This window comes from Ictalurus furcatus, chromosome 8 (genome assembly GCF_023375685.1).
Source record: "Ictalurus furcatus strain D&B chromosome 8, Billie_1.0, whole genome shotgun sequence".
NCBI classification, from domain to species: domain Eukaryota; kingdom Metazoa; phylum Chordata; class Actinopteri; order Siluriformes; family Ictaluridae; genus Ictalurus; species Ictalurus furcatus.
The window spans coordinates 19484973-19498498 of NC_071262.1; the positions used below are offsets into that span (position 1 = coordinate 19484973).

Sequence of the window (13526 nt, forward strand, 5' to 3'; positions counted from 1 at the left end):
TAACCTGTGTTCCAACTTGCGCTTTCTATTTCTCTGTGTTACATACTTTAATGTAAACTCAAGACCGAAGGTCATCGAGGGCGCGTTAAAAACACAACCAGCGCTCCAGGTGTGTCCTGTTTCATTCAAATCGACCTATGATGTCTTCACACGGCCTTATTTATAGATGTTTGGATTCGTCTGGCTGTAACTGAACTCACCGATAGTGACATCAGAGGAGCTGTGCGTCTCCAGGAAGCGGTTCAGATGCTGCCAGACACACGGGATCCACTCGATGATCTTCACGAGGTCGGTGTTACGCACACGACTGCTGATCTCAGTTTCCAGAAGCTTCCGCCGCAGAAAACGACCTAAGAAGCCCTTCACTGGTTCAGTGTGATTGGCACAAAGCAGCCATCTGAAACAAAAACACAAAGTTAAAACACCAGGGTTTGACACCTGCTTCAAATGTACTATAAGACTGGCAATTCATTTCAAAAGTTTGCATACCCCATGGTTTCTTGGGTAAAAGAAGGAAATGTACCTCTAAATTGTACAATTTATATAGTAATTTTTTTTTATTTCAATGTGTTAAAAAGGAGTAAGTGCTGATCTCTAGACACATCTCTGTGACTGTAAAGTCTAAGACAAGATAAATTTGGATACATATATGCGCACTGTATGGTAACCTTTGGGTGTGTGCTATTCTGACAGATCATTTAATAATAGCCTGTGTGGATTGAGGCGTAAGCTAGAAGCTAAGAATAGCATAGCATTACAGTGCCCTCTTGTGGAGAGTTTGAGAGGTGCTGATATTTTGTGATAGACAGTCGCTGAGATGCCTAGACATGCAACAAATACAAAACGGTCAGGCTGTGGAACGTGTGTAATAACAGTGCACTGAATAAGTCCTACCTGAAATTATGGTGAAGTTGCAGATTCGGGGTGGACGTGGATGATGACGTTTGGTTCATAGTGCCGATTATATAGGGGCTGTGAACACACAGAGTGATCATTATATTACCCCCTTACAAAAAAAGGAAAACGTTCACACTGCCATATTTAGAGGCAAGTGCACGCTGAGGCAAGTTGAACTGGCTGTTAAGTGAGAAACGAAACATTTGGGGGCATGCAGTTATAGGAAAGTAATCAACAATGAAATAGTGGGATGAGACCAAGTGAGAATCAGAGTTACTGTTACCCTGATGTGTTTGATTCCTCTTATACCAGTGAGTAACATTTAATTTATTAATGAATGACATGTTTTATTCATTTAATGTTGTGGAACATCTGCAAAGCAAGTTAGTTCCTGTTATCACTTATGTTATAGCAGCTATAAACAGTCATTCCCTCACCAGGGCTGTCCTGAAGACTTTGTCAAGGTGGAAAAGTGACTAACTGTTACAAGGTGCTGACACTGGAGACTCCTTCTACGCCTTACAGAAAGATTCACCGTATCAATTATAAGCTTTTCTTAATGAAACCAATAATAAATAATAAATTAATAAAAACACATTATTAAAAAATGGATTATTATTAGACTTATAGATAATGTTGTAGAAACTTATTACAAATGAGCACATTAATGTGATCTGCTTGTGATTTGTCTTACTGAGGGCTCACTACTGGCTGTTTTAGAAAAACACCTTCTGATCAATCAGAATCCAGACTTCGAAAATGCTACGGTATTAATCCAGGAATGATCTGTAGTGTCTAACTGTAATAAAGTAAGCAGTGAGTGTACGCAGTGTTTTAAAAAAAAAAACAACAATGCTGCTGCTGCGTCTGATACACTCGTTTCAGCACCACTGTATACCTATAAAGTGACCTACACGGTGAGTGTGTGTGTGTGTGTGTGTATGTGTGTGTGTGTGTCAGTCAAGGTATGTAGGTCAAATGTGATCCACTGATCCAGTTTTTCCAGTGGTGTTACTAACCAGCGGTTATGTTTGCAGTTCAGCAGGCCGTTGAAGATCTCGCTCAGAGAGCCGACATGGTGCAGATTTTCTACAATGACGACTCGAGGCGCCTCCACGGCCCTTGTGCTGCTGCTGCACTGCTCAGTCAGGTTAGACAGGTACTGCTTCAGCTCCTGAATAACAGCATTTCACTGTTTAGCTTTACACCAATAGCTAACAACAATTTTGTTGTATTCAGGTCAGTGCAGTATACAGGGACATGCGGTGTAAGAGTGTAACAGCTGAATGGAAGGAGTGGCCAGGACTAACCCTTTGCATAAATAAAAACACTGAATAAATATTTGTCACAATCGCATTTGAATTCATTTCCACAAAAACATGCTGAATAATTGAACAAAAAAACAGATTTTAAGTCCGTATCACCTTGCTGGACTTGTTGTCCACATTGAAAGACGTGATGATCTGTTTGTTCAGTGAGTGTCCCTCCATCAGCACCACATGCTCAGCCAATTTCGCGGCCAGGAAGCTCTTCCCGGTGCCCGAGGGTCCGGACAGAATGATGAGCTGGTGCTCCTGGAGCTGAGAAACGTAGCGCTGCAGGATGGGCTTCGGGATGAGCGTCTCAAACACCAACGCATCCTCGCTGTGCTCCTCGATACCTACAGAGGGACACAGAGAACACAAAATCCAAATTCCATCTCTCTCTCTCTCAAAGGTTTTAGGCACCCTAGTTTTTTTTAGTACAAACTTTGTTTTCGATTTCTTATTTATTTCTTATTTCTACATTATCAAGTCAGAACAAAAACATTTTAGTTTTCTAGCACAAAATGAAATGTTACAGAAAAATGCTTGTATGTCATTAAAGAAAGCGGCATATTACATAAGAGACACTTTGAAGGCTGCTGGGTTTTGCTGCAAAAATAAGAAGCGAGTGTGACAGTCAAAGTCTTCAGATGAACTGTGGCTGGTTCTGCAAGATGTTCAATAAAACTTACAGCTCATTTCCTTATACAACTGCACTAATTGTACCGGAGACTAGTATTTTTATTTTTTTTGTCACACCAAATATTGACTTTGTTTCATTTACTACTGTTTACTGCTGTTTATGTTGTCGTTTTTTTTTTTTTTTTAAATGTAGAACATTTAATTTCATTATTTTGAAGTCATCTTTGCTCTACAGCATTTCCGTATGTATGTATGTATAGTGCAGTACAAACCCCCTTGAATGTTTACATATTTTGTATTTTTTACAACTTGGAACTGAAATGGACTTAATTGGGATTTTCTGTCATTAAGCCACACGAGACAACCTATAATATATCCTTTAATGAATTATTTTGGAAATTGTTACAATTTGTAGCTCGTTAATGGAGAATGACCTCATTAGCACATCATTTCAGTAGCTGTTTTTATTGTCCTGAATGCATTGCTCTAGTTTGGCCTCAAGTGGAATATCTGTCTAATACACATTATTACCCTTGGATTGGCTTACACAATGTTGAGCACTTTAAATGAGGTCATTTGAAATAAAATGCATATATATATATATATATATATATATATATATAGCTTGATGGTAAACCTTACTTTAGGCAAATTCTGGCCATTGGGAGGAACCCACTTTTGGGGCTCCATTTCCATAAATATTAATTCTCATAATAATTAAGGTAAATAAAATATTTAAAAATACATGTTATATCTCCACTGTTATAAAATCTAAGTAGATGGCATGCGTCAATAGGACAAGAGAGCAAACAGGATCAGAAAAGGGAAAACGCAGACGTAAGAGCTGTCATTCCTTCCTGTCTATCAGTTTACCTTTCAGCCTGACGGAGATGGTGTCACTGTCTCCCACCAGGTAGCCACAGGGCAGCAGCTCCGGCATGTCGGCTTCGCTGGTGCGCTGAACGTCTCCGATACTGTAGCTGAGCACGCTATCTGTGTTCAGGCCCAGCTGTGAGACCGGGTCCACATGGATAATGTACTCCTGCGGGAGAGCGTTGACACAAAGCCAATACACACAAACGTAAGGGAATATCGACCCTAAATAGTATATCCACCATCATACGACATTCTTCGGGTCTGACTGACAGGAGGTGTTGGTTTCATTTTTCATGAATTATGCTGAAGTTTTCTGTGAGGAGATGAACGCAACCAGTGCATACCGTACCTTGAAGAGGCGTCGGACGACACCATCCAGAACTTCCCATTTGGTTTTACTGCTGACACCGATGCAGCCGATCAGGAAGTCGTTTTGCCTGCACTCCTGTGAGGAAAAGAGACAGAAACGCAGACCAGTCGATCACACACTCCGTCAGAGTTCAGTTCCCACACAAATCTAATCTAATCTCCATTATACAACGAGCAACACTGCTAGAAACTGCTGCCAACAACTGCTTTTTTCATTTACTTATTTCTCAATCTGGGATAATCAGATTGGCTTTACGATCTAGCAGGTAATTATCTGACCAATCATAGACTAGAATTTCATAACGTGAACATTTCACTTAGCGAAATTATTTAGGAACAATGGCCATCTTCCAGCATTAGCATTCCCAGATGGAGGCGACTTTTTGAGGAAACACTGAACACATGCAGTCCTGATATCTTTTTTGCCCTTTGTTTTCTCTAACTGGGAAAATTTACACACACGCAGCACCATCTAGTGGTCAAGATTCTGTATCTGACAAATCATGGAGAACATTTTCATCACTATTTTCCGTTACGAAACGTTTTGAAAAAAATTACTTTGAATAGAATTGTATTTCTTTTACGTTATTTAAGGCTTTAATTCTTAATACTGACAAAGCCTGAAAAAAACAAAAAAACAAAAAAACAGACATTTAAATAAGATGGTAATTCATCAGACGATAAATAGTTACTCGGTGAAGTTAACTTGCTAAACAGCTACTGATTAATCTTTAGGTAGAACTGTATAAAATTGACAGTTACTGCAGCTGCTGATGGCAATGCTGTTTCAAAAAAAAAAAAAAACTCTTACAATTTATATTAGATGGTATTAGGACTTCTGTACTAAATTTTAGAAGAGAGATAAAACTAAACTTTGTGTATAATGAAGAGACGGAAAAATGTCTGACCTCTTTCCACTCTGGGTCTCTGTCCAGACTCACAACCACCTTAACGTGGTGTCCCTCTTTACGAGAGCTGCCATCACCACTGTCCTCCAGCAGCATGTCTAAAAGCACACACACACACACACACGAGTTTGTCAGTCCACAGTCTGTCAGAGTATATATATATATATACATATATATACATACATAAGCACACACACACACACATATATATATATATATATATATATATATATATATATACATACATATATATATATATATATATATATATATATATATATATATATATATATATATATATATAAACATTTAGAACCACATTGTTTGACTCTCTATAATATATAGCTTGCTTGTGTGTGTTTGTATGTGTGTGTACATGTGTTTGTATGTGTGTGTATGTGTGTACCTAGGCTGGTGGACTCAGTGAGGCTTGACTGAGAAGACACGCCGACGGCCGATGGACACGCAGACGCCTGTGATGTGGTTGTGCTGCAGCTCCCCCTACTGGTTGTTCTCAGACGCTCATTCTCCACTTTCAGCTTCTCCATCTCCACCTGCACAAACACGGCACACGAACACGACTCGAAACACCACACTACACACTTCACCACAATGCACACATCCTTAAGATTATTTTACTTCCTATGTTCCCAGATTATAAGGCTTGCTTTTTACATATACCTATGTAAATATATACATATACTCTATACATATTTATACATCTTGTTTATACTCTTTATATATCCCTGTTCTCCTTACTATCTCTTTCGTCTTCCTGCTGCTGTGACACCCTAATTTCTCCATCTGGGGATTAATAAAGTATTATCTTAGCTTATCTTTATAAAGGTTTGATTGATAGGAAATGTTTGTCATCAATACTAATATCAATTTTGCCACTTAATATAAAACACTTGGGGGCATGGTGTCATGGGAAAATAATCAATTTACAGGGTGGCGTGACGTGGGCCAACGTGAGACGGGATACTGTTACCGCTGTTACCACTTCCTGAAGTGTGTGATTCCTCTCATCCCACAGCAATATGCCTGAGCTTACAGGTATGATGTTATAATTTTTTTCCCCCATGTGTATTTAATTTCAATGCTGTGGAACGTCCCTCACCAGCCTCTCTTTGTTCCTCTCTTGAAGTTAATAAGGAAGTTAATTAACCTGCATGCGGTTCATGGACTCTCGGAGCTGGTCGAGCTGGTGGGCGGAGCTTAGAGCTTCCAGTCTGATGTCAGTCAGCTTCATCTCCTTATCACGCAGCTCACTGCGCAACTGCATGACCGTCTCTGTCTCACAGTCCGTACACTCCGAGATCCTGGGTCACACACACACACACCAAAGATACATCACAGACAAATACAAACACAAACAAACAATACAGAAGTCATGTAGTAGGTTCTCTTAGAACAGTGATGTTCCATGTACTGCAGTTAGTAATCAATTAAAGGCACATAATTAATGCATATAATTATGCAAATCATCCAGACTTAACATGTATTAGTAGGTCAGTTGAACTTTCAACTTAGTAAGACTGTTGAAAAAAAAGTGGGTTTTAAAACACAGTAGGGTCCAAAATTCCATAATTTTATATATTAATGTACATTCCAAAGACAATGGTATTGCTGTTGCTGTAGTATCTGAGTGAACACCCCCACAAAATAAATAAATAAATAAATAAATAAATAATATATGAAAAATTTTATAAGAAAAATGAAATAAATAAACAAACAAAAAAATGTCAGGAAAACATGAACTTGAATTTTGTAAAAAGATAAGTATTGCTCCTTAGTCAACATAATATCATATATTGCTGACAACTAGCTGCCACACGCCCAATACAGTATGTACCCGAGTTTCACTCCATCCTGAATCCTACATAATGTAACAACACTGCGTGTCTTTATGACTAAGACTTGGTAGTGGACTCAGAATTTTGGACCCAGTTCTGGACATTGAGAGTTGAGGAGTGCCATAACAAGGTCATGTGATCACACCAAACCAGGAGGCACATCCTAGTGCTTTTTTTTAACGCAAACTTGCAAGGAAGTGAGTCGTCACTGAAGTACATGCTGTGGCACCTTACTGAAGCAGCTCTCGTGATTTATAAACAGCAGATTTTGATCATTTTGTGATTTTCATTTGAATTGAAATTTTTGCCTCGTTTCGTCTCTGTTACCGTGCCAGAGAGCTGGTCCTGATGGGAGCACTGTTACAACCCCAACCATTTCCATAAATGGAGATCGATGAAAGGAGAGGGCTACACACACACACACACACACACACACACACACACACACACGTATGCATGCACAACACAACCATGAACATTAGGGACCACCAATGTTACATTTACATATACAGACTTTATTTGGTGTTACAGTTTTGTGCTGATAATGTATTTTTATATCACCACTGATGACCATGTTGCATTTAATTAGTACTCAGTTCTTGGCCAATATTAAGGTACCTCAGACTTATTGACACTGGTGGAAATTACACTGATAATATATGACATTAGAGATAAACCATAATTATAACTAAACCACATTTAATGCCATGCTATTGACCCACTATACAGACCGGTTCAGGATTTCTGTACGAAGAGTTTGTTGGTTATCGCTGCGGCCAAAAATGCTCAAAAAATGCTCGATTGTGCAGCAGCTTTCTTCAAAGTTTGCGATGTGTAGCTTTTTTTTTCCGGAAAACTACTTGAATTGGCAAAATTGCCAGTGCATGAAATTGTTTTGCATGGTCTTTCTCAGTGATGTTCGTTAGTAAATGAGACATCCTTAGCTGTACTCATGTTTGATGCACGTGAATCGAAGAGGGATTTGGCTGACGTCACGTGACGCGTCTCGGCACAAATATGCGGAAAATCTCCGGCAATTGTGAAAAACTGCAAACTCTTTGAAATATTGCGGACGATTTCTGAGATCGTTGGAATCCTGTGAGGACTGTCTATGTAACATGTTGTGGAGCACTAGGGGGCACTAGTTATATAAGGAAAATGATTTTTTTTTAGTTCAGACTCCAGTTGTGATCGTATACAGTTGCTGAAAAGGTATGTGTAAGGAAGACGTCTTACAGTGAGTTGGAGTGTGAGTGTCGGAGCAGTGATGTCCCAGCAGAGTGGCAGCCATACGGCAGTCTGGGTGATGAAGGCACAGAGGACTCATCCATCTCCTCGACGTCTGAATAAGACGAGGCCGACTTTGGTGACTTTTTCTTGCTGAAGGCCTGTTTGAAGGAGCTCCTTAGCTGAAGGAGAGAAAAATACAGCTTTTTCTGAAGGTGCACTGGTGTTCAGGAGGAACTCAAACTGATATTCCTAAACACAGGCATTAAAGATTAGTTCTTCCTAAACGAGTGAAATTAATAACTCTGTTCATGCTGATTGATTTACTGTGCTGCACAATATTGGCTCAATTTGCAACACCAATATTGCAACACCCTGTACATTCATCCTTTAATGTTGCATAAAAAATTGGATTCATAGGTTGCAAGAATCAAAAACGTAAAAGACAGACTCATGTGTGTTTCATAAAACTGCCCAAACTCGTCAGACTTACAAACAGCTCAACGGTGAGTAATTAATCATGATCTACATCTCAGTGCAGTGAGCCAGATGCAAAGACTTACCTCACAAACCTATCCGATGAGAGGTAAGCACAGAGGAAATGAGAAAAGTTCAATATACCACATTTAGCTGGAGCAGTTAAGAGCTTATGTTATAATGGAAGAATGCATTGTGGGTGTTTTTTTTTTTTTTTTTTTACATTGAACTATGGTGAGATCAGAATTAACAACAGAGCTGCTGATCCACAAAACGGCAAAACAGCTGAGTTAGGAGAAACGGGCCCACTCTATATAGTCTTTCTAACACCCGTGCAATAAATGAAATAAAATGTAACCGCAGCATATATGCACATACACATGCACTACAGCTTGTGTAACACAGTGACTATAATTATATTTGTATAAAGTACTGTTTTTCTTTCTAGTTGCATCAGGATATGTGTAATATTGTGTAATAAATCATGTATAACTTTAAACGGCATAACGTCTATAGAAAAGTGTAGCAGAAGTTTATATTACTCAGTCAATCACGAGAGAGAACGACCCTGTACAACGGTCAAGACAGGCTTGCGTATTTACACAAGTCGCAACGTGTGTACACACGCTGGAATCGAGTTGTACAGCGCAGACATCCTCTGTAGTTACACAGCAATTGCGCTGAATGGTGGCCGTGGGCCAGGAAGAGTGACGAAGGCTCACCCAGTTCTTCCTCTTCTTCTTACTGTTGGCATCAAGCTCCAGGCTGGAGTGACTGGTGAGGCTCGACACACTGTCAGAGGAGGCCTGGCGCTGGATCTGCAGATCTGCTGTTGCTCCTGATGAGAGAGGAGAACCGCTGGAAGAGTCTAGGAAGGGGGGGGGGGAAGAGAGCGAGAGAGTGAGAGAGGAGGGGGGAGAGGGAGGGATAGAGAGAGAGAGGGAGAGAGAGGGAGAGAGAGGGAAAGAGAGAGGGAGAAAGAGAGAGAGAAAGAGAGAGAGAGCGAGAGAGGGAGAGAGAAGCAGAGAGAGAGAGACAGAGCGAGAGGGAGAGAGAAAATTTAGGGGTTTTTTTAAAAAAAAAAGAAAAAAGAACAAATACTTCTTTAAACATTCAGAACTGTTACAACATTAGATTAAACCTTTGTTCGGGGTCTCTGGTGTGTTAATGACTCCGCTGATGGCAGCCTGAGCGACGGTGTTCTGCTTCTTCAACAGCTCGATAGTCTTTCTCATTTCATTCAGTTCTGTGTCCTACACACACACACACACACACCATGCTTAACTCGAGCTTCATGAGTGAGCAGTACATATATTGTCAAACACATACACATGCATATAGGCATGTACAATAAGTACATATAAGTAAGGAAAAACACAGTCCAGAGCATGATGCTATAGGAAAATAATCACCAACAGGAAAGTTTGATGCAGCTCAATGTGAAGCTAAGTTACCCTTTCAGTATCAGCATGCCTGAAGTGTTTTATTCCTCTTATAGCACAGTAATTATCCAAAGACGACCATTTTTAATCGATTAAAGGTCAACACAACATTTGTTTTTATTAGTTTACAGTTATGTTTAATGTTAAAGAAACATGTTAGCTCCTGTTATCATTATATTATAGCACCTATAAACATTTGTTCCCTCAGCAACCTCCCTTTGTTTCTCTCTTCAACTTAATAAGACAAAAGAAAACCAAAACATCTTGCCATGCTAGTGAAAAACCTCAAAGCATAAGGCCCTTCGTCTGGAAGACTTTTCCCATTGTGGAAAACTTCAGTTACAAGGCTCTGATACTGGAGACTCCTTCCACAAAATGCTAAATGTACATCTCAGAATCGAGACTTCAACAGTGCTGTGGGATTAATAACTGTTAAAAAAAAAAAAAAACGGTTACCTTTTGTTCTGCTGTCGTGGTTAGGCTCTGCAATCTGACTGTCATGTTGCCCAAGCTCTGCTCAAATGCCGCCACCAGGTGAGCCTGAAAACACACACACACACACACACACACACACACTATTGTTGTCATCGAACCTAATACTGGTCCATTATCAGATTCATCACACTTTTGTAACAACATAACAAAAGCAACAACAACAACAACTCATCCCTGTCCGCCCAAACAGACTTTGGTTTGTTTGGCCACAGGAACATGCTGGGAAATGATAACCTTTTGCAACCTGCCTGAGCAAGTACCAGCACATACTCAGTCCTCTTCTTGCGTAGAACATTTTGTCTTGTAATGAACAGCCTTAAGCTGTCAGCAAAATCACTGCATTCATGTCCACTTAAAGTGGTGCAGGACGTTTCACTGGCAGAGGACGTGCTGCTCTGGTTACACTTTTGTGACACTTTATTCTGTTCCTTTATAATGTTTATAGATTTTAAACACGCATTTAATAACTATTTTGTGTGCGTCTCTTGCTATGATGAACTCATATATGCTGATAGTCCAGTATTTTGTTTCATAAACACTCTGTTTTAAGTAAAAATGTATCCAATTGACTGCTTTATAGAATGCTCTAGAACATTGTTCTCTTGCCAGGATAAATCTATCGCAAAGCTATCATCTGCAATAAACAGTCACCTCAGCTTTTAATATAACGAGTTAAATTAAAGGAGCCAACCAGACACAAATATCATTTTTAACCTGCGATACAAGAACAGAACAGCACAGCTTAGAGCCAAGACGTTCGCCAAGTACTAGCTGAATTTGCTGACTTTCTCAAGGTCTCAAATGTACTAGGATAAGGATTATCACTGAGTCATCGCCTGAGAATTCATATACTCACTCATTTCTTCTCATTAGTCTGCTGAATGCAAAAGTTTGCACACCATTGCCAGTTTCCACAAATGTTAAATACTCCATACAAGCTTGAAAAATGATCAAATATTCTATGTTAAGAAATAATTAGTAAAAATATATCTAACTAAAATTAGATTCACGAGTGTGATATAAATATTCTCTATATTAATAACTTATAATATAATATTATAAATATAATAACTTGCATCCACCGTCCACTGTTTTCCTTGTTATCTGATGTCATCCTCTTCCATATTCTGTGAACAGTGGTGAGTTAACCTGTTAGATGATGTGTATAGACTGAGATAGTTGAGTTAAAACTTTGTTTCCAAATATTTTTCTGTGGAATTGCGTATTTTGATTGTGGTCTTGTTACAGGACACATCCACTCTGTAACTGTAGGATTTTGTCTTTTTTTGAATTAAATAGACTGTAAAAACAATGATAATATGTGAAGAACAGAGAAAAGTACAGAGTGGTAGAGCAGTGCTCCATCATTCCTTTATCTCCTAATTTCAATTCTTAAAACCGAGCTGCTTAATAAACGTTGATCTTGTCTTCAGGATCATTGCAGCAGGCGATGTTAAGAACTGTCTTCTGCCCTTCGTATGCACCTCAAACTCTTCTCGAACTGTCCCAACTCACAAAGAAAAAGAAATACAAACCACAAAGTAGAACCAGCCAAAAGCCTCATGCTAACCACTGGACAGTTCCTTGAACAGTTCGAACCTCATTCAATGAACAATACATAATTGGGTTATATTATATTATAAAGTAGCCTGGGTGCCTGGGAAAAACAGTTTTTCATTCAGAGTTGCCCCTAAGTAGGTTCAGCATCCAGAAAAAGAAAATGAACCAAACCCTTACCGACTTCCGCAAAACAACATTTTTATTTAGCATGTATGTTTAAATGTAATGTGTATCGATCAATGACTGTATATATGGGTGTATATCTGTAAAAATGTAAAGAAATTATTTGCAATAATTGTTGAATTTTTCAATAAAGCTTGCCAGCTAGTGGCTGGCTGGAGTACAATTTTTAACCCCGCTCATTCAATGTAAGTGAATGGAAAACAAACCAAACTTACATTTCTCCCCATTTTAACCTCGATATCTCCCCCAATACTCCCCAAATAAATGTATTATTATTATTATTATTCCCAAATGCATTCTGACATATACATCTAAAAAGCTCAGAAATAAATAACTGCTAGAAGAGCTGCATAATAATGGGTAAAATTTACTTGCCAAACAAACAAGTCTTCGTCTCAAACAAACACACGTACACACTCATACACCAAAAATCTTATCACTATCGAGAGGCGTGTTGTGTTTAGGCACGCTTGTGTGTGTCACGCTTCAGACGACCTAAAGCAAACACCTACAGATCTCCACACTGCCAGGAGACAAGGCCAACGAGTAACACTGAGTACATTGTGTGTGTTTCCTCTTCTCGCCCTGGGTGATAAGATGCATTTCGACATTTATAACAGTGGGTTGTAAGAAATGAGACAGGAAAATATGCTTTTGTCCTTGTGGCTGCGCTAAGAGGGAATCCTGATACTGACAAGTGATAAACCAAAGCCTAATTTTCTTCAAGTGTGGTCCAACGGATTTTAAAAGTCACATCCTGTTAAGTTTTTATTCACCAACAGCTGTGGAGGTTTGTTTATTTCTGAATAACAAAGACAAAACTAAAAAAAGACAGATTATGCCAGCTTCTTCATAAAAACAGAGCCCCTTGTTTTTTTGTATTTAAAAAAATTAACACTGCGTAGTACAGTATATGTAATTGACTGGCTGCGAGCCGATCATCATCTAATATACAAACTCAGAGGTATCAACAACACTAACAAGAAAATCAGAGCAAAAAGGGAGAACCACAGAACCCTAGTGTATTATCAGATGATAATGATGACATATGATGATGATAATAGACTAGGGTTCTATGGTAAAATTCAGTTTATCTCCCTTTTTGCTAGGATTTTCTTGCAGTTGTAGTTGATTTCTGCAGTCTCTTATACATGCATTGCAGAGTGTGTACTCACGTTTGCACTTAGCTGCGTGGTGAGTGTTGACACTTTCTCCTGAGACGCCTCCAGCTCTCTCCTGAGCTTTCGGATCTGAACAAACAACAAGCATTTTTGTGTGATCGAAACTCTG

At 39.1% G+C, this 13526-nt stretch overlaps 1 protein-coding gene across 1 annotated transcript in view; it reads right to left on the bottom strand.

Annotated features, from left to right (window-relative positions):
- Positions 1-13526, bottom strand: part of nav2b (neuron navigator 2b) — a 110106-nt gene that overhangs the window by 5046 nt on the left and 91534 nt on the right. The window contains exons 21-35 of the mRNA XM_053631322.1: positions 13412-13486; positions 10455-10538; positions 9698-9809; positions 9279-9424; positions 8089-8261; positions 7180-7260; positions 6165-6318; positions 5403-5550; positions 4997-5094; positions 4069-4164; positions 3717-3885; positions 2322-2557; positions 1917-2071; positions 895-972; positions 201-397 (exon numbers count right to left, since the gene is read on the bottom strand). Coding sequence (XP_053487297.1) covers positions 201-397; positions 895-972; positions 1917-2071; positions 2322-2557; positions 3717-3885; positions 4069-4164; positions 4997-5094; positions 5403-5550; positions 6165-6318; positions 7180-7260; positions 8089-8261; positions 9279-9424; positions 9698-9809; positions 10455-10538; positions 13412-13486 — 2002 coding nt within the window. The remainder of the gene's footprint in view (positions 1-200; positions 398-894; positions 973-1916; positions 2072-2321; positions 2558-3716; positions 3886-4068; positions 4165-4996; positions 5095-5402; positions 5551-6164; positions 6319-7179; positions 7261-8088; positions 8262-9278; positions 9425-9697; positions 9810-10454; positions 10539-13411; positions 13487-13526) is intronic.